Genomic DNA, 21,762 nt, shown 5'->3' on the forward strand with positions numbered 1-21,762 from the left:
TATGCCTATAGTCTATAGTCGTTTTTATATTGTTCTCATGCAAGACAACTGTATAACATATTTGCATATATTATATTAGGTAAATGTATTTAGTTTTAGTATCTATTATTTAAATGTAATTCACTTCTTGAGCTTTTTTAAACTGATTATATACTTATGAACATTGAATATATTTGAATTTATTTAAAGAAACCAATAATTCAACTTTTGAAATATACCAGATACCTACACATAAAACGGCTCATGAATTGGCTAACTTAGATATTTTGTACAACATAGGTACTAATCACATAAATAATAATAACTTTAAAGTTAAAATTATTTTGAGTTTAGATAAATCGAAAAAAAATATAATAACTGTAGCACTACAGTAACCAATAATAACTTTCTAACATTATTGACTCCGTTTAATATTTGTATAGGTAGGCATTGTAAACATTTTATTGTAAACACTGCATGTGCGATAAACTATAAAGCACGCATGGATAAAAAAAAAATGAAGACACTGACATTTTCTCGGGGGTGTGGTTGAGGTGACAACATTATTTTTTTAAGTACACGTAAAACCAACAAACCACCGAACGATGACCTGTATAAATGTTAAAAGTTGTCGTGTACTCACAAATTCATACAAATCACACACCTACTAAAATTTAATATTTTATATTGGTGTATACAAATTTTCAAAATCCAAATGGGACCGGGGTGATACACACATATGTAAAAGAGCATTGATCAGGTAAACAGACTCGTGTAATAATCTCAAACTATAAAATTAACTGATTAACGCAAATTTACGTTCAAAGATTTTAACTTTGTAGTGTTGTTAGTTTTAATATTGCAGTGAATCTACCTATTATCAAACACAATGACGTAATAACATTATTATCTGTTATTTTTACGTCGATCATACTTTTATACCTACATTAAAAAGTAAATATATTTTAAAATAATACAATATCGGCATTTTTATATTACACTCATGTAGTCATGTATCGTTTTTAAATTGAAACATTAAAAAAACAGATAACGTACTTGCCTGCAGTTGTTTTTAAGCTTGATATGATATATAGTTTAATACTCGATTCTCTCTCGTACTAAAAACTAACAACAGTATCAGTTGTTGTCATACCTATTCATAATTCGTAAATCTATTATACACTATACCAATGGGCTTTTTAGCTTTTTAATAAGTAATTGTTAAATTTATTTTTAACAAAATTAAAGATTATAATTATACCTATTTGATAATTTAGTAAAAACTACACAAAATAAAACATTTTAATTAAAATAGTTTAAATATTTTAAAAATATAAAATAGTTTTAGTCTCATTTTTATGATTAACATAACAATAAGTACAAATGACTAGGATTATGAAAACTATTTTCTGTTCGGGTATAGTAGGTAATTTTAATGAGACTCGTCTTAAGCCCCACATACTCGTAGTTCAAAGCTCATATGGTCAAATATTGTATCAAACATTATAATATCAAATATTATAATATATTAATTGACCACGTGAATGGGACTTCATAACTTTATAAGTATTCTTATATCAATCTATTAAAGTCGGTAATATGCAATTTATTGCAAGCTGTTTTATAGTAATAAGTAATAACAAATAATAAATAACGTATACCTAACATATCATACTGTAAAAATGTTCATAGGTACCTAAACACGATTATTTTATTTTGTGACATAAAAAATATTGTCGTATTAAATTACGTGATGTAATTAAATTTTAAATGTAGGTATGTATTTTTTTAATTTTCAAATTATATAACGATTAAGATATAAAAAGAAGTTTGATATCACGAGAACTCTATTTGTTATTAGGCTGTAAAACTTTTTTTCACAAGAATCGTTTATAGGTAGGTACCTAGTATAATTACTGTTGCAATTTGCATGCATCGTTTCATACAAGTGTTTCAACATTGAAAATTTATCGAATATAACATTTGCTTGCCAAAAAGTACCTATTATGTGAAAATGAGAAAGAGAAATGAAAACAGAAAATTTAAGTCTATCGCTGAGCTTCTCACTCACTAATTTTTACACCCAACCAACCTATGAAATAGCACCCAATTTTTATGATCTCTATATTTTCTAATAAAGTAATAGGTATGTATATAATACATAAATTATTACAGTAAGCCATTAAATATTATTAATATTAATAGGTGAGCAACGCAATACAATTTTATATATTTTATAAATGTTCACCAATTATCGTTATTCAAGTATAAACAATGCACCTACCCACAATGCAATAAAAGTGAACGTGGCAATGAAAATGCCGTACGACATAAACGAACGAGGACTTTTGCTAATTTCAAGGATTCGAGCGACGATTACAAACGCGCATGACTTTTATTAGCGTATTTTTGACAAGCGTCAATGCATTTAATTTAATTGATTCCACTTCAAATGATATACCTATTTAATTCTTTTGAATAGGTACACATTATTACTATAATTATAATATATAAGCTTATTATTGTTTAATAATCGTATTAGTGTTGAACACGAATAAAGTATTCGTATCTCCTATACAATATAGGTAATGTATATATTATTAAATAACATTTAATGTATAGAAAACACGATATTTTTTCTTTGTTAATACACGAGTTTTGGCTTAGAAAATTCCAAAAGTTATCGAATTTGGAGTAATGTGTTCATTTTATACAGTTAATAGAACTATATATGTTTCTCCGTAAAACTTTGCATTTGATATATTTTTAAGTCTGAAGGATACATAAACTCTAAAACCTGTGATTATTATGTCTTAGTAGTGCATACATTGGTGGTGTTATACTTGAAATTTAGTTAAGCTGGTGATTTTGAACCTACGGGAGAGTAAAATATTGTGACCGAGTATAGACATTATAAGTTATAACTGTATGTATACCTACGCCGTGACTTTACTATAAAAACGTTATAAATTGAAAATTGTTTCACTGGTATAGTGGGCGACAGTATTTTTACGATTATTAATATATTAGTTAAATAATACAATAATAATCGTATATATATATATGCTATAAACATTAAATAATAATAATTAAATTTGATCGCAACAATTTAAACGTAGGCATTAATTAATATTTGCATATTATACAATGTGCGCACGTGTAACGTAATTATTCGTATCGTACCTATGTATTGCCATATAAACTTCTGAATTTGTGGATTGTTATTAATATTTGTTCTGCATAAATATATGCGTAAAATCATTTTATTTCGTAAATGTTGTTCCCAAATGATTATTCACAATATTATGTTGGAATAATTCGTCTGTTGTCAAAATGTCCACGCCCTTTATTAAATTATTTTTATATTTATATATAGGTACTTGAATTATACAATTGATACTGTAATGGACTCATTATGTAACTATATTTGGGTATTATTTAATTTTATTGATAATAGGTATACCTAAATTTAAATAAAAAACAAGATTCTTAAAAACTTAGTAAGTATGTATATTTCGCATTATAGCTATATAGAAAGGACGATAGTAGACTACATATTGGTGGACATCGAATTGATAATTATGTTGCACAGATTGTAAAAAAAAGTACCTAAAATTATTTTTTAGATCATTAACTATAGTGTAAGCCGTTGAGTATAAATTAATTGAGTTTTGGCCTAAATGTCCCGATATTATAATGTTCTTAAAACGGTGCTTGCTAAAATTTGGCATTTTTCATTGTTAAAATTTTTATTTTTTTAGTTCACTATAATAATAAGTTAAGATCTTAATCTTAATCTTTAAGATAAGGTATGCATATAAAGATAAATTAACTATAGATACAATGTATACTGGACCTAACCTAACAGAAAAACACTCATTATTTCAATATCTATTAAAATATTATTTTTACATAATTTTTAGTCGAAATAAACAACATTAAAAAAATATATATGTATTGTTTAATATTTTTTTTATTTTTAAAATCAATTCATAAAAATCAAATTTTGGATGAAAAGTTTATGAGTTAATAAGTATTTAAAGCGTTAGTGAGCAGAATAGTAGACCAACATTTTGTGGCGTATCCCCACTTTCCAACTCTACTAAAGTTTTTATATACTTTTAACTCATAAACTATTTGTCCGAATTTTAATTATTATGTATCGAAATACTCCGAAAAATATTCTGCTTTAGAGTATGAAATTAAAAAAGGACATTAAATTGGTAAACTACAGGTACAGTGGGAATCGAATATAATTACATTGGCTATTATGTCGGCACTAATAAAATTACTTAACTAAGACAGCCCTGAATATTTCTCTACTATTTTTAAGTTAAAATACCTGTATAGTTATAGTAGCGATAACGCTTTAAGCTATAACGTCAACGCTATAGTTTAACGAATTAACTATACTATACGTCTATACATAACAATATTATTATTTTGTATCCACGTAATGTCTATAATTTATCAGTAATTAGATAGGTATAATTTTATCATGTAGCTAATAATATAATTGAGAAAATGCAGTAAAGTTGATATATCACTTCGTTTTTTATTTAAGTTTTGGTAAGATTGTTTTTAATACATTTTAAAGAATTCAAAATGTCAGTTTATACATTTTCAAAACTATAGCTACTTTTATTACATCCTACCGTCTATAATAACGAATTTCCCGGGTCTCTTGAAAGTTTTTATAACCAATTTCGACTATTATTATACTTTATATGTGGTGCAGAGTTGTAATTACGATGCAAAATTTTAGTTGCATTATTAAAAAATGTGCAAGTCTATATTTTAAAGGCTAATTTCTTTAAAATATTAAAGCACAACTGTCGTTCAACTCAAAATGGTGATAATATTAATTATTTTGATAAATTAAAAGACCTCGAAGGGGCCATGAAAACGGTCTAGTTATTTTTTTCTCGTTAAAACGTGTGACGCGGAAGATTATCGTCGTCAATTCGTCATTGCAATCGTCGATTCGCGGTGCGGCACGAACTGTATAACATCATAGTTAATAGCTAACACTGCTTTCTTGAGGAATGTCCCTGAACATTATATTGTTGCCAAAGATTGTTTTTTATTTTATTTTTTTCAAATTTTGTTCGCTGGAAAACAAAATAATCAACCGATCCAACAAACCTTGGAATTTCACAAATTATATATTTACTCGAATGTAGTCAGGTACATATGTAATTTATTAAATACATTATCGTTTTATAAGTATATATAGTACGGATATACTAAAATTGTCTCCCAAAATTTTTTTTTAAACGTTACTTGAACTGACTTCCAATTTCGAAACTATCACTTATTCAAATTTCCTTTCATATCAGGTATTTTACCCTTTAATAGCCACTGATAAATTCAACAAATCGATGGTTTGAATATTATTTAACTTTAAATATTGGTTTCATATATAAATATAATCAATCAAACTTCGTTAATACTATTAACATCGGTTAATACCAACTACTTCTTTTTTTAAATCGTCATCAGTCGTAGAATAAAGCATCGAAAATTTTAAAAAATAATTGAAAATGTTAGTGTTTTCAAAAGTATGAAAAACTAATTTATTTTAATAAATAAAATTAACTATTTAAGTATAGTTAAGTTTTAATTTAATTGGATATAAATCTAAACATATCAAAAAAATTCCAGGAGATTTATACCTTTGGTTACTATAAGGTAATCTCATAATGGAAAATTATTTATTTTTCGGTGGGGGGGGGGGGTAGTTTTGCTTTCGCGGCTATTTATGGTACTGAAAATCTGCATAATATATTGTTATAAATATACTTAATATACTTAATGAATTCGACAATTAGTGATAAACTGACAACTAATGTATTTTGTTTTTAAACATCCTATTATTTGTTTGAAATGTATTAACTTTATCATATTTAAAATTTATTTAAGCGAACTAATGAAAATTATAGATAACTAATTATCAATTATGAATACAAAATAAAATATTTTTCCTAAGAACCTAAGAAAAAAATATATTTAAACTACTTATATAAATATTCGTTAATTTATTATACCTACCTATTTACATACTTTTACCTAAGTTATATCACTGATATGCCATGTAAATATATTTATATAGTATAATGATTGTATATTAATAATAGATGTTAATAATATTACGTTTATGAAAATCAACAGGAATCCAAAATGGGGTTCGGTTCTAAAGATGAATGGTGTGGAACCATTGTCAAGTACAGCATGTTTTTGTCAAATTTTATCATATTCGTAAGTATACATTATTTTTCTTGATTACAAATTAAAATAATCGATTAAAAAAAAAAAGCTTATTTTTATATTTTTGAACATTTATGAATATTATAGATACACTATACAATATAGGTATTTATATGTCCAAAATTAAAGGTAACATTTGTTATATTTTTTTTGAAGTTACCAAAAGAAAACAATGTTTAATATAGTTACAAAACTTTTAAATAAAAATTTTAATTGTTATGAGTACATTACTGATTACTATGTTATTATTTTATTTAAATAATAATTAAACGAGAATAAATTCAAGTTTAGAGTTAAAAATTGGTGAAATTTTATTATGTTATATTTGATAGTATCGTAATACCGTGTAACTATAATATAATAGGTATATATAAGTGCTATACCTACTTACTTTTGGGCAGAATTATTACTTAACTGTCTTAACTCTTATTTAGTAGTTTATTCTGTTTCACAAATAGCGATATTTTCACATTAAAGCTCAACAAATAATCATAAATTTGATCATTTTACCGCTACATGCGTTAACTAGACTTACTGTGTTATTTAAAAAAAATAATTTAATTGCTTTGATAAATTGAGTAATGCCAAAATTGATTGAAAATATTTAGTACTTATACTATTTAAATCTGAAGTTAAATATTCCTATAATAACAATAACAATACATTTTATCTGCTCATCAAATGAATGAATTTATTTTAAATATTGATACCTATCTAAATATCTAATACAATACATTTCCAACTTAGTTATATTAGAAAATCCATATAATAATATATACGAATAATTATTCATACAATATTTTATGAATTGTTACCTTAGACTTTGGGCATACTTACAACTATGTTATGTACAAAACTTTAGTCAATAGAACACATTCAAATGCATATTAAATTTGTTTGCAGATTGGAGGAATCGTATTGGTGGCCATATCAGTGTATACACTGTACGATAAGTCGTTCATCAAAGAGCTCTTGGGCACAAACTTATTCACAGGAGCAGTGTACATATTAATCGTAGCAGGTATCCTATTATCACTTTTGTCATTCCTGGGATGCGCAGGTGCTGTCAAAGAAGTCAAGTGCATGTTACTAACGGTATGAAAAACATTCATAGATAATCAAGACGCATACGACTTTTTGTTTTCAAAAAAAAAAATAAAGATAAAAATGTTCGAGAAACCACAAATAAAATTTAGACATTTCAAATGCATATAATAACAAATTATTATAAAATGTTATTAATTGTATTGGATGGTCAGTTACAAAGAAGTATAACTAACCTCGCCTTCACTACTACGATCACTGATTAGTTTAACAAAACAAAAACTTTAAAAGCCTAGATTCATACAATATATTCTCATTTAATTGGTTCATCAGTGAATTGTTTGTAGATCACATTTTTACACATGAATGATTTACATAGACATTTAATATAAGATCTTGTTTCCTACTTAATTCTATATAATATATATATATTATTTCTTATACTTTTAGTGTTTACTGATTTACGGCGTATTTAAAGATTGTAATTTACAACAGTATTTACTGTATTTTTATCATTAATAAAAAGAACCGGTGATTATAATCTGCATCCGGGTAAAATTTTAAAAATCAATAGCTATATTTTTACAAAATTATCTTTAATGTATACTTAATTTGTTACAGCCATATAATATGAATAATTAAAATTAAAATAAGACAAGGGATTAAAAAAATATATAATTTTAAAAGTAAAATAATTACAAATATTACAAATAATAACATATTGTTGATGCATAGTCATCAATTGGAATTTGACCACTATTATAATATTTATTAATTAAATGTAACTTTTCGCGGTTTTTTTTTTTTTTGTTTTAGAATTTTGGTATTAAAAGGGTTTATTTAAAGTGTTTAGTTTGATATATGTTTCTATTTGAATTTCAATCAAATAGACTTTTTATAATTAATAAGTCAAAAGTTATTAAATAATAAGTTATAATAAGTCGGGCGCAGTTTATAAAAAAAAAGGTCATTTGGGAGTCATTTATGTATGTCCAAAAGAATTTATACCTATAATTAGCTATTAGGAACTTTGTATTACACATTTAATTTTTTTTTACTCACTAACAAAAATATTTCCAATCATTAATTGAAATAAAAACTAAAAAATAAATGCGCAAATATTCCGGATTTCTGACAGATCTCCCCATTTCCCCCTTCCCCTAACAAAATCCAATTATTTTTTCGATGAATTGATAAAAATTCTTACATTAAGAGCTAAAAATATTATTTAAGTTAAGCTTTCCCTACATAAGGAATACTCCTATGTATTTGAACATTGTTAAACTAAATGTCAGTACAGCTAATAAACAGAAGTTGTATATTATTATAATGTTTACAATTGCCTTTATATTATATATACTATAATTATTTATCGATTACTGTTGTATTTCCGTACAGTATTTCATAATTCTGTTCATTATATTCATTGTGATGCTCGTTGGAGGGATATTATGTTATATGTTCCGACAAAGAGTGCAGACAACTATGCAGCAAGAGATGCTCAGGACCATAAGGTTTTACGGCGATGACCGGGCCATAACTAGAGCATGGGACGACCTTCAGGAAGGAGTAAGTCGAGACCGAAAAAACATAGGAAAAATTTTCATGAAAATCGTTTTTGTATAAGACATTATTACATCCTCTTTCTTATTTCAGCTACACTGTTGTGGCGTTACGGGCTACGATGACTGGAGACAGCACAGAATCGGCGGAATCATTCCAAGCAGCTGCTGTCAAGAGATCAACGGAAAAGTGAGTCTTACCTACGTATTACCTATATAGTTTATACTACTGTATATCATGTAAATGTGTATAAAATTAACCTTTCAATTATTTAAATAAAAATTAATATTATCATTTTTGTGATTGTAGATAGCGTGCTGAAAGTTCATATAAAACTTTCATAATTACAAGTTAATTTTAAAATTATTTTGGTTTTCTTTGAACGTATTACGTAAGACGTAACCTTATATTAAAATTGTAATAAGTAGGTATTTAAGATTGCTACAAAAGTTCAAAATGTTACCTATACGCCCACAAATCACAGTATCACATTTTACCACTTACCTATATGAAGGATTCTAGTTAAACTTCTTCTATGTAATAAATTACCATTTATCACAGAGGTATTAATAGTTCGATGGTATTTTCAGATAACAATGTCAAATTTCACATTTTTAAACAAGCAATATGCGCGTCCGTTTTTCAAACGGAGAACTAATTTTTTTCTTTTATACAAAATTTAACTAATTCATTAGTCAATATACTTACTAATTGCATAACAATTATTAATATTATTAAATAATTGAATTATTGTCGGTCAACCAAACGAAGGTTTATTTAAAAATTAAGTTTGCCCCTCAAGAAATTAAGGGGGCATGTAAGATGCAAAACCCCCCTGCTAACCTTAGGTCTTGGCCCTTAGCCATCATAATTATTATAAACCATTAGTAACATAATCATGATTTATTGTTATTAGAAACAACCGTGCAATTTGAGTTACCAAGCGAGCCAACAGATATACAGTACTGGCTGTCTGAACGTGACAACTGCTTTCATGAAAGACCATGCAACTACCGTTGGAACCGTTGGTATAGCTGTGTCACTCTTTCTAGTATGTACCTGCTGATCTTACATTTAAATATTTAAACGTATAGTTATGGTGATCAGATATAAAAATTTAAAAAAGCACATTTTAAAACTTAGCTTCTCCTCTGTCGTAATTGCCAATGCAACCCATTTGCCCATATCATAGACCATAGGTCCTTCTACAAAAATTGTATTTTTTAAGATTATTATGTCAACTCATTAGATGTGTGTCTTTATGATAACAATTCTATGAAATTTAAGTAAACTTAAACTTAAGTGCCTATAAATATTTTAGTTATTTTTTAAAGGTAAAATACCAAGTGTAAAATTTGAATAAATTAATAAAAAAACTTTGTTAAAATGTAGGAAACATTGACAAATTAAATTAACTATGCTGACAACCAATTAGATTGCATTAGCTTGAACCATAAAATATAAATTAATACCAAATTATAAAAAATCATAAACATGTAGTAACTCATAATATTTTCAAAAAAAGATTACAATTTCATATATTTAACACTATTTTTAATGACACTAGGACTTGCATAAAAAAAGAGTATTGTCCTATGAAAAATAGTACTTCTGGTCACCATACGTATAGTACATAAATAATACAGGCACAAAGCAACTATACAATATTTGTCATTTTTGTTATTTCAATAAACACGCCACATAGGGGAGTATGTAGCAAACTAGACATTTTTTTAATGTCTATCAATAAAATACATAATAATTATTCAAAATTTTCAGCAGATGAATTTATTGATAATTTGTTAAAAATTTAATGTAATTTCATTGATCAAAATTAAATCTTTTTCTTAAACTCAGAAATAAATAATATATTTCGAAACCTAAGACAGTGATGAAACTACTACTATTCCTCTATAAGACACAAAAGTAATAACTGTTACATATTTTTTTTTTTTTTTGTTTCAGTTATTTGGATTGGCATTTTCGTGTGCACTGTTCATGATGATTGTTTAGAGTCATAACTGACATTTACAGATAAAGAGATCGTTGTTTTGGAAAACCATTTTGAAATAGTTATTTAAGTAGGGAGAAAAAAAGGTCATATAAATTATTTTTAACAAGTTTGCCATAAGAACCAAATCACCGTCATTGACTGCCAGTCAACAGTATAATATATATATTAAACACTATGTATATTCATAATACCATTGGATGTGAGTCGATGACAAAATTAAAATATTTCAACAATTTGATATGTATAAAGTATAGATAATTAGTTACTTACATAATATTATATACTATTTAGTTAGTTAGTTAATTAAGTTTTGTTAACAAGTAAAAAAAAAAAACAATGGGTAGATGACGCAAATGGTTTTTATACCTATGTATAATATACGCACGTTATAGACGTACGTAGAATTCTTTTTTGGGGTATCTATTCAAAACGCCACCGCACCTAGGACGTTTTTAAGCCTTTAAAGTTTTTAAAATTTTGGTAAAAAAAAAATATACGTAGATAAATTTTTTAATGTAATTAAAAAATTTAGCTTTTTACTTTACTTAATAAAAGTTAAAACCTTAAACCACACTAAAATAAAATAATTTTAATGTTATAATATGATTTAACATACTTGATTATAAGTAACCGTGTGTTGTTTTAAAATAATAGTTACCTATTGGAGAATGATAATAGTGGATAATACTATATACCCAACAGTAATAACTAAAATCACGTCAAGCTATATTCGTAAGCAATCTTGGAGAATAATAATATAATATGTTGGTAAGACAAATTTTCAAATTTAAAAACAAACTACTTTCCTATTTTCACATATTAAGACACATAAATACGATATCAGTCATACATTCACTTACTACGTCTAAACCACACAGTAGGAATATGTGTTTTGCAATTCTTATTTCTTATGAAATGTTACAAATCATTAGGTAGTAATCAGTAGGTACTTGGTACTACCACTACTAATTACTACTCACTTGGTAATCGCTAAATTTCACTTCTTTTACGTATTTCAGTCTTTATAGTTTATTTCTTCATTCGCGTTGGCTTAGAAATTTCAAATTCTACCCTATCTGTGGTAGATTTTCATTTTTTTCGTCTACATTAACAATTTATATCATGATGTATATTGTATAAAAATATATAGAAATAGATATCATACATTTTCCAGTTGCCACGTCTTGCCCGTTAAAATTAGATAGGTACGTGGGTATCTTTGAATTTTTAATCACATAGGTAATATTAATTATTATTAAATTATTAATTTATTTTCACTTTAAGTAATACATTTCTGGTAGCATTATTATTATTATGCAAGATATGTACCTACCATAATATTTTATTTTAATAATATAACTTGCATTTGACGTTTATACTCATAGTATTTTTATTATTTTATATATATTTATATGTATAAAATAATTTCGTACTTCTTGTTTTTAATTTTATTAATTACCTATTTATTAATAAATCTATTATAAATTATATAAATTATTATATTATATACCTGTTAAGAAAGATATATAGCCTTAAACTATATGCATGTATTTGTAAATATAAATGCCCATTTGATGGAATTGTATTCGGTCAATATTTTTGTGTAATTTAAATATCTTTAACATCCACACGGAACAAAACTACCTATATATATTTCATCGGTGCGGTAAACGTAAATATAATTTATTAATATACCTAACGCACAACAGATTGTAATCGTCAATATAATATCGATATCGGTACACTATATTTAGTATTTACCATCATTTAAGTACGAATAAGGTACCTATTTAAAATAATATTATTATTCATTCTTGTGATCTGTAAAATATTATTTATTAGTTATAACTTATATGACGTTAATTTGAAATAAATTATAAATATATACATTCATATGTACAAAACATACAAAATACGTATCTTGTTTAAATTGTTATTCATATTGATAGTAATGTTATACCTACGTTATAACTCTCTTAGCAAACCTAAATGGCAAATTATTAAGTAATATTAATATTACCAGATATCTGAATACCTAGATACTATATATGTATAGTCATATTATTATTTATGTTTTTTGTTTTTAGATGTGTTAATTTTTCTTTTATAAAATGGATATAACGATATACAATATAACGGCTGTATACGAACTGAGTCCTAATAAAACCTTTTATAAAATATTGTAATTATTATACTGAAAAAAGATAAAATATAATAATGATAAAATAGCTACGGTAAAAAAAAAAAAATTCAAAATTCCGAACTATATAACAGTATGTTATTTATATCTGGCAAAAGTCATAAAAATGATATGAACGATATCACGTAGTCGTCTCAAAATAATATGTATACATGCCTATTATTGTGGTTGGTTTTATATTTTACTCAAAATAATCCTCGGACTCAATTAGTAAAATACTTGTTTATATTCAATAAGTATATTATTTTTTTCCCGTTCAGGCGGTATTGGACTCAATTCGTATTTTTTTTTTACAGCGTATAACCATATTACTTATAGAACCGTAAAACCTGTACCTACACATTCAACTCCTAAGCACTAATTCTTATTCCTCCTCACATTGGTGTGTACTATTAACGCTGTAATTATGAAGAACCACATTTTTGTCTACGATAGGTATCTACATCGATACTACATTTTTACTTTTTAGGTAATATGAATATTATGATTATAACGTTTAGTTTACATTATTATTATAATTATTTTGATTATTAATATTACTGTAAAAATTAAAATTCGAAATATTTAGAGCAACGTCTATCTATTTTAGATTCTGAACGAAGTGATGAACGTATTGATTTTACAATAATGTGTGTTTTTTTATTTTGTGTCTGTGTATAGCAGAACTAATCGAAATAATGCTTCAATTTCAAACTTTGGGGATGGTTTCCGACGGGAAAAGTGAATATCCTTGGTACATTATAGAGGTCAAAAGCAAATATTTTCCAACAGTTTTCAAAAAAATCGAGAAAAACAAAAAAAAAGTGACGAAAAAACGAGGATTTTTACGCAAAACCAGTTTTCGACTAAATCGATTTTTTTATATGGTTGTAATTCAAAAACTAATCACTGTAAATACTGAAATTTTCACCAAATGTTTATGTTAGTGTTATTTATACACAGTTAAATTTTTTTTTTTTTTTAATTATTTATAGACCACTGAAATTTTCGATTTTTATGAGACTTTTTTTTTTGAAATGTTTATAAAAAAAATTTGAATGACCAAAAATACTTAAAAATTTAATACAAGATTCCTTGCGAGTTGTTCTTATTGTAGTTAAAAAAAAAAATTAAAAATCGTAAGTCACAATTTTTTTTTATAACCCTTTATAGTTCAATTCTTTACGAAATCTGTCAAAAACCCGAAAATTTGCAAGTAATTTTGAAGTTGAAAAATCATAAAATTGTTTGTGTTGATAACTAAAGATTAAAAATACAACACAAAGTTTTCCATAAGTTTTCCTTCAAGTATCTACAAAGGAAACTCGAAGCATCATTATAGAAAAAATTTTAAGTGCGTTTAAATTTTAAATTTTTATGAAATATTGTAACGATAACAATTTTTCCTCAAACGATTTTAAATATTTGTTATTATTCAAAAAATATAAGTCTTAGATACTTGAAAATTTTACCAATTATTTAGATTGGCATTTTCTTTGCATGATTTAATTTTCAAAATATTTTGACTTTTTTCGAGCTATTTATAGACAACTGAAATTTTCAATTTTTCTGAAAATTTTTTTTTGAAGTGTCGATAAAATTTTTTTGGCCCAATAAAAATACTTGAGAATTTAATACAAAGTTTCTTATAAGTTACTCTTATAATGATTTAAAAATTATAGAATACGTAGGCACAATTTTTTTTATTAGCATTTGAAGTTCAAATATTGACAAATATTCGTCAAAATCATGAATATTTGCAAATTATTTAGTAGATATAATTCATAAAAATGTTACATAAGTATAGCTAAGAGTTGAAAATGTAATACAAGATTTTTCATAAATTTAGCTTACAATAATTATAAAAGAACTTAAATATTGGTGTATTCAGGCCATTTAAACATAAACCACCTTTTTCACCAACCACTGGAAATTGTATCTTAGGCTGACAAATCATCTTCGTTCAGAATCGTTTTTCGTGTACAATAATAACTATCATTGGATTCAAATTTAACACTCCTATAATATGTTATAGTGATCCACACGGCACCTAATGTACAACGGAGCGGTACCCACTTCCCTGTTTTTTTTTTTATTTTAATGTACCAACAAAAATAATGTTTAATACGAATTTAAACGAAAAAAAAATTTAAAAATAGGTGCTACAGTAAAGTTATGTTAAGTTTGGTTTGAGATTAAACTCAAAAATAGCAATATAATATATTATTTTTTTGATTTTACGTGTGATATTTACAAATACTCAAATTAAATAGTTCAAAGCTAATATTTTTAAATGTTTTCTGTAGAGTTATATAGTTTTACAGTTATTGTGTGTGTTTTTTTTAGGACACTACAAAAAAAAATTTTTATAACAATCTAAAAATTTCAGTGGTCTATAAATAACTCAAAAAAAAGTGAAAATTTAACTGTATATAAATAACACTAATATAAACATTTTGTGAAAATTTCAAGTATTTACAGTGATTAGTTTTTGAGTTATAAACACATAAAAAAATTGATTTGGTCGAAAACTGGTTTTGCGTAAAAATTCTCGTTTTTCCGTCACTTTTTTTTTTGTTTTTCTCGATTTTTTTGAAAACTGTTGAAAAATGTTTACTTTTGACCTGTATTATACACCAAGGATATTCACAATGCCATCGGAAACCACCCCCAAAGTTTGAATTAATAAAAAAAAAACAATCAAAAAAAAAAAAATAATAATAAAATAACTATTTTATCACATACTTTTTTTAAATAAATTTTAACAATATCTCTTTTCTGTTGATTTTTTGAATCAGCATATAACAATCCAAGGATTTTCATAGATTCATAACTATTCGGTACAGTTTTAAGAACTTTTTCAAAACACTGAGCAGCCTAATGTAACAAATCACAATTTAAATCTATTAAAAATTGTATTTAATTTTATACTTAAATAAATAAAACGTTATAAGCAATTATTACATTTTCTATGTCACCTCTATTAGTATACATTTGACCTAGACCAAAATATGGAAGAACAAATTTTATAGATGCAAACTGTGTGGCTTGATAATAGTATTGAAATGCTCGTTCATAATCATTCTAAAATGTATGTTATATAAATTAAGTTAATACTTAACGGTAATAATAACAATAATAATATATTACCTCTGCATGAAAACATTTAGCTATATTATAACAACTCTTAGCTTTTATAGTTTCATTTTCTGTGTTTTGTAATGCATGATAGGCAAGTGTTTGAGATGTTTTGTAATTTTTTTTAGAGAAAAAATGATTAGATAAATGATTTAACACCAATGGATTTGTTGGATCAATCTTATAAGCTTCAGACAGCAAATTTACACCAAGTTCTATGTCACTAAGACATTCACTATTCAACTTCATGATACCTAGACTCACTAATGCATCCACACATTTAGAGTCCAACTCTAAAGTACGTTCAAACGATAAACGTGCTTTTTCTATGTTTCCCAGCTTTAAGAAACAATGTGCCAAACCTAATCTTACATCAGTAGGAAAATTTGGATTAGAGCGTAATACTTTTTTAAAATATGTTAGGGACCCTCTGTAATCCTTCCTATTAAATGCAATATATGCTTTGCCTAGTTGAGCTGGTATATTATTCAGTGATTGGTTCAATACAGAATTGAACTGTGTATTGGCCTGATCGATTTTATTACTATCCAGTAAATAGAAAAAACCACGACCCAATAAATGATTCTGTAAAATATAAAAATATATAAAACACCTATGTAATTAGTTATAATAATATTCTTACCACATCATGAATTATTATTTTATCTCCTGTTGTATATAGTTGAGTTGCCCTAGAAATGAGTTTGATACGTTCATCTTTATTCTTTTCTCGTTTAGCTGTTTGTACATAATATGCTGCTAACATATCTAAAGCTCTCATTTGGTCTTTATTACTGTCTTTATATTTCAAATTTGAACTACTGAGTGATGATTCCAACAACTTAACAAAAGCAACTGAATTGTTTATTTTATAATACTCCAACTAAATGTTTTGAAAAAAAAAATAATAATAAAATAACTATTTTATCACATACTTTTTTTAAATAAATTTTAACAATATCTCTTTTCTGTTGATTTTTTGAATCAGCATATAACAATCCAAGGATTTTCATAGATTCATAACTATTCGGTACAGTTTTAAGAACTTTTTCAAAACACTGAGCAGCCTAATGTAACAAATCACAATTTAAATCTATTAAAAATTGTATTTAATTTTATACTTAAATAAATAAAACGTTATAAGCAATTATTACATTTTCTATGTCACCTCTATTAGTATACATTTGACCTAGACCAAAATATGGAAGAACAAATTTTATAGATGCAAACTGTGTGGCTTGATAATAGTATTGAAATGCTCGTTCATAATCATTCTAAAATGTATGTTATATAAATTAAGTTAATACTTAACGGTAATAATAACAATAATAATATATTACCTCTGCATGAAAACATTTAGCTATATTATAACAACTCTTAGCTTTTATAGTTTCATTTTCTGTGTTTTGTAATGCATGATAGGCAAGTGTTTGAGATGTTTTGTAATTTTTTTTAGAGAAAAAATGATTAGATAAATGATTTAACACCAATGGATTTGTTGGATCAATCTTATAAGCTTCAGACAGCAAATTTACACCAAGTTCTATGTCACTAAGACATTCACTATTCAACTTCATGATACCTAGACTCACTAATGCATCCACACATTTAGAGTCCAACTCTAAAGTACGTTCAAACGATAAACGTGCTTTTTCTATGTTTCCCAGCTTTAAGAAACAATGTGCCAAACCTAATCTTACATCAGTAGGAAAATTTGGATTAGAGCGTAATACTTTTTTAAAATATGTTAGGGACCCTCTGTAATCCTTCCTATTAAATGCAATATATGCTTTGCCTAGTTGAGCTGGTATATTATTCAGTGATTGGTTCAATACAGAATTGAACTGTGTATTGGCCTGATCGATTTTATTACTATCCAGTAAATAGAAAAAACCACGACCCAATAAATGATTCTGTAAAATATAAAAATATATAAAACACCTATGTAATTAGTTATAATAATATTCTTACCACATCATGAATTATTATTTTATCTCCTGTTTTATATAGTTGAGTTGCCCTAGAAATGAGTTTGATACGTTCATCTTTATTCTTTTCTCGTTTAGCTGTTTGTACATAATATGCTGCTAACATATCTAAAGCTCTCATTTGGTCTTTATTACTGTCTTTATATTTCAAATTTGAACTACTGAGTGATGATTCCAACAACTTAACAAAAGCAACTGAATTGTTTATTTTATAATACTCCAACTAAATGTTTTGAAAAAAAAAATAAATAAAAAAATTATTCTATATTAATGTTTAAAATATAATAAAACATAAAACATATTGCTAAGTTGATCCATATATGTAAATCTGAACGTTCGGATATTAAAATATCATAAACTTTTTTTACTTAATTAAATATTATACATTTAAAGTAAGTATAAGTTATTATTTGAATATATATATGTATACAATGTGTAGGTGCTGTTTTATAAGAGTATTAAAAACTATACTTCTTCAAACTGTTAATAGTAATTATTATATTATTTTTCGTGTACTACTAATAATAATTCCTATATTTACTTATGTAATTATTCATGCACAATAATTAAACTACAACTACTACTAAAAATAATAACTATTATATAGATATTAAATACCTATATACATTTACAATGATAAGTGTTTTTTTATTTATTTTGTTTTGCATTCAAAAACATTATTTAATATGAAAAAATGCTTCAATCATCAAGTTCATAGAAGATTATTGATAGCAAATTGTATCTAGTTAGTACTTTTGGAAGGTTAAAGTTAAAAAATTCTAAGTAATAATCATAACTATATAGTAGTATAATAATCTATCTAAACTATATATATGAATATGATTAACTTAGTTATATCGCACATCAAATGACAACCACAACTCCCAAAACAAACACGACGGTTTCTGATCTTAAAACATTGATGCTTCCGTTTCGCATAGGTACCTAGGTAATAATTGAATAATTGATAATTAAAAACACCGTTTCCAGCAAACTATATTAATGCATAATTAAATTGTTGAATTAAATTTTGGATCGTGTGTCATAGGGTGTTCCCGCACACATGTAAAATATCCGAATGGTAAAGACAACATTCTGTAAGTATACGTACCTTATTGGTCTTCACTAGTAATTCGATCGTGTTAGCCATGTTCGTGACGGCAAACGGAATGCAAATGTCGACCACCGGTGGAAATTAAACTTTCAAAAACTACAACGAGTCAGCAAATGAAAAACTATTATCTCGCAAATTCCACAATACACGCAAACAACCAAAATGTATGAAACGTCTTCAGAATTAGGTCAATTTAAACGCACATCTCCGTCTGAAGTTTGCTCGGTCCACGAGCTTATTATTGACTCGTTTAGTTAAACCACAAAATTGGGTCATTTTATAATTTCCTTCAGTTCATTGCATGTCTTCCACCACAAACTATACACGTGGAATTCAACCTAGGGTAAGATTATAGCAACCACTACCCCTCGGGGCGCTAACAAGTGTTATCAATACACGGGACAAATGGCCACAATTGATATTGATTCTTACTCCTCTGCTTTACATGTAGTTGTGCACTTGTTTCACTTGCTCTTTAGCATCTAATACAAAACTCCGCCCGATAATAAAAAAGTTAATCGTACGCTGTAACCTGATTTTTTAAATAATTGATAGAAAGCACTTGTAGTAGATTTATTGTTTTTATTTTTGAGAATTATATAGCTACGAACCCGGGTAGGGCCAGTAGGAAATTAGCATATTCTATTAAAATAGTATACTTCATATAATATTTAGTTAAGCATACAAGACGGTCTTAAATACAAATGATACTTACAGGTTACATGTAATCAGGTAGGTAATATGCTAATAGATCCACGAAACTGTGTGATTCGATCTATTCAGGTAATTGTGTCTTTGAATGCTGAAACTGTGAATTGTACTTTATCCTTAACGGATAAATAAACTCATATCCTAAGGTTAGTTTGTGGCCTTGTTTCTGTCTTTTTAGAGGTTCATACTTCAAATCATAGGAAAACAAGAACTCGATCAGCTAATTGAGTGACATTTATATATTATTCTTTGATGTTTGGTCCTGGATCAGATACTACAAAATGGGTGGAACTTTTTTAGCCCAAATATTTTAAAACTACTTTCTCTTTTCGCCCAAGAATATTATACTACTTTTTGATAACATTTTTATAATACACACTTTGGGAATCATTTGCTTTAAATTATTTATGTCTTATAAAGATAATATCACCACAATAACTAAATCCAAATGAAGTAGTAACTTCTTTTGTTGAAGATCTACTATCTGAACAGTAATAGAGCAGAGTCTTTCCCGCCTTTATAGAAACCCATGATGGGGTATAGTGTCAGATAGACCTTTTATTACCTTTTATTAATTTATTTTAACTGATTTAATACTTAAAATATAAGGGTAATTTTAATATTACGATATACCTAATCCTCCTTCTATTAATAGTATATCAACTGAACCATTATTTTCATAACAACTAATTGAAATTCTGTATGACACGCAAGTATTACGAAGATCTTGTGTTTAAATTATCTGAAATGTTGAAAAAGATATTTAGTAATTATTGGACAAAAATAAATGATTAACAATTGATCAGCAAGTAACTCACAAATCACAGCCCAAGTAGGTCTTCGTTAACAAAATCCTTAACTTATTTTAACTTAAAAACTATTCTAATAAATTATATAATATTAATCAATATTGAACAAAGTAAGAGACAAAGAAATGTCTAATATTTATTTAGGAGAAAATGCATAACAAAATAGAAGTTAAAACCTAAAATAATTATTGACAGTAATTTATAAATTTTTAATAATAATAATTTTACTATACAGTTTTAAATATTTGAGTAATTTTATCAGTTTTAAAATTTTAAGATAAGGATATTACGGAAGTACACCATACAGTCCTCAACAGGATATTTTAATTCTGTAATCTAAATTTCAACTTTCTTCTATAAATTTAAAAATGAAAGCATCAAAATTCTTATGGCGGGAATTTAGGCTAAATATTTTTCCTCCAAAATGTAATATTGCCTAATATAATCAATTCAATTCAATACATTATTAAATATAACAATGGATTATTCTGTACATAATATAAACGTAAAATTAATCGTGTTATGCGTTAGTAAGACGGAGACAACATACATATATATTTATGTATATCTTATAAATTATAATACGCATTTTAAGACTATAATATTATGAAAAGACTGAGTTTAAACCTTTATTTTTCACTGTCCCTTCCAACCCTCTCTACAAATAGAACTAAGAACGCATATTATACAATATTATATCGCATCTATTAGGTACATATTAGGGATTTTATGTGCATTTTGTATTCAATTTTATTCAAAGAAATACTATCTATGACAATATTTGTAGGGAAAGAAATGTAAGATCCATATTTTAGCTATGATTTGAAACATTTGTGGACGCAAAACAAAATACCATAATATTTGTTATGATAGTAGTATCAACATTAATATTAGTGATAATGAATGTATCATTATGAACTAAAAAGTTACCTGGTTATGTGTTATTATTTTTATTT

The 21,762-nt window shown here is 26.0% G+C and overlaps 3 protein-coding genes across 3 annotated transcripts in view; 1 reads left to right on the forward strand and 2 right to left on the reverse strand.

The window, feature by feature from the left end:
* The window catches only part of LOC114129991 (CD151 antigen), a 34,931-nt gene extending 22,149 nt beyond the window's left edge, over positions 1-12,782 (forward strand). Inside the window, exons 2-7 of the mRNA XM_027994865.2 lie at positions 6,151-6,237; positions 7,150-7,341; positions 8,689-8,859; positions 8,947-9,042; positions 9,770-9,904; positions 10,819-12,782. Coding sequence (XP_027850666.2) covers positions 6,160-6,237; positions 7,150-7,341; positions 8,689-8,859; positions 8,947-9,042; positions 9,770-9,904; positions 10,819-10,866 — 720 coding nt within the window. The 5' untranslated portion in view covers positions 6,151-6,159 and the 3' untranslated portion in view covers positions 10,867-12,782. The remainder of the gene's footprint in view (positions 1-6,150; positions 6,238-7,149; positions 7,342-8,688; positions 8,860-8,946; positions 9,043-9,769; positions 9,905-10,818) is intronic.
* A 2,939-nt stretch (positions 12,783-15,721) lies between these two features.
* Positions 15,722-17,079, reverse strand: LOC114129986 (RNA polymerase-associated protein CTR9 homolog). The gene is made up of 4 exons (XM_027994859.2): positions 16,828-17,079; positions 16,197-16,769; positions 16,011-16,130; positions 15,722-15,923 (listed from the first exon to the last, which is right to left on the reverse strand). The coding sequence occupies exons 1-4, from the start codon at positions 16,963-16,965 to the stop codon at positions 15,747-15,749; spliced, it is 1,008 nt and encodes a 335-aa protein (XP_027850660.2). The 5' UTR covers positions 16,966-17,079; the 3' UTR covers positions 15,722-15,746.
* On the reverse strand, positions 16,992-18,508 carry LOC126548861 (RNA polymerase-associated protein CTR9 homolog). Its single transcript, XM_050207012.1, has 5 exons — positions 18,156-18,508; positions 17,525-18,097; positions 17,339-17,458; positions 17,091-17,251; positions 16,992-17,025 (listed from the first exon to the last, which is right to left on the reverse strand). The coding sequence occupies exons 1-5, from the start codon at positions 18,291-18,293 to the stop codon at positions 16,992-16,994; spliced, it is 1,026 nt and encodes a 341-aa protein (XP_050062969.1). The 5' UTR covers positions 18,294-18,508.
* Positions 18,509-21,762: the final 3,254 nt, after the last annotated feature.

The sequence above is a fragment of the Aphis gossypii genome, chromosome X, assembly GCF_020184175.1.
Source record: "Aphis gossypii isolate Hap1 chromosome X, ASM2018417v2, whole genome shotgun sequence".
NCBI classification, from domain to species: Eukaryota; Metazoa; Arthropoda; class Insecta; order Hemiptera; family Aphididae; genus Aphis; species Aphis gossypii.

Bases quoted from the DNA above. Each gene is read 5' to 3' on its own strand.
- LOC114129986 (XM_027994859.2), bottom strand. From the start codon at position 16,965: ATGAGAGCTTTAGATATGTTAGCAGCATATTATGTACAAACAGCTAAA. The intron at 16,131-16,196 runs GTAATATATTAT...CATACATTTTAG, and splicing joins CTAAATGTTTTCATGCAGAG to AATGATTATGAACGAGCATT. The intron at 15,924-16,010 runs GTAATAATTGCT...TTGTTACATTAG, and splicing joins ATAGAGGTGACATAGAAAAT to GCTGCTCAGTGTTTTGAAAA.
- LOC126548861 (XM_050207012.1), bottom strand. From the start codon at position 18,293: ATGAGAGCTTTAGATATGTTAGCAGCATATTATGTACAAACAGCTAAA. The intron at 18,098-18,155 runs GTAAGAATATTA...TATATTTTACAG, and splicing joins AAATAATAATTCATGATGTG to AATCATTTATTGGGTCGTGG. The intron at 17,026-17,090 runs ATTTTTTTTTTC...GCTTTTGTTAAG, and splicing joins AAAATAGTTATTTTATTATT to TTGTTGGAATCATCACTCAG.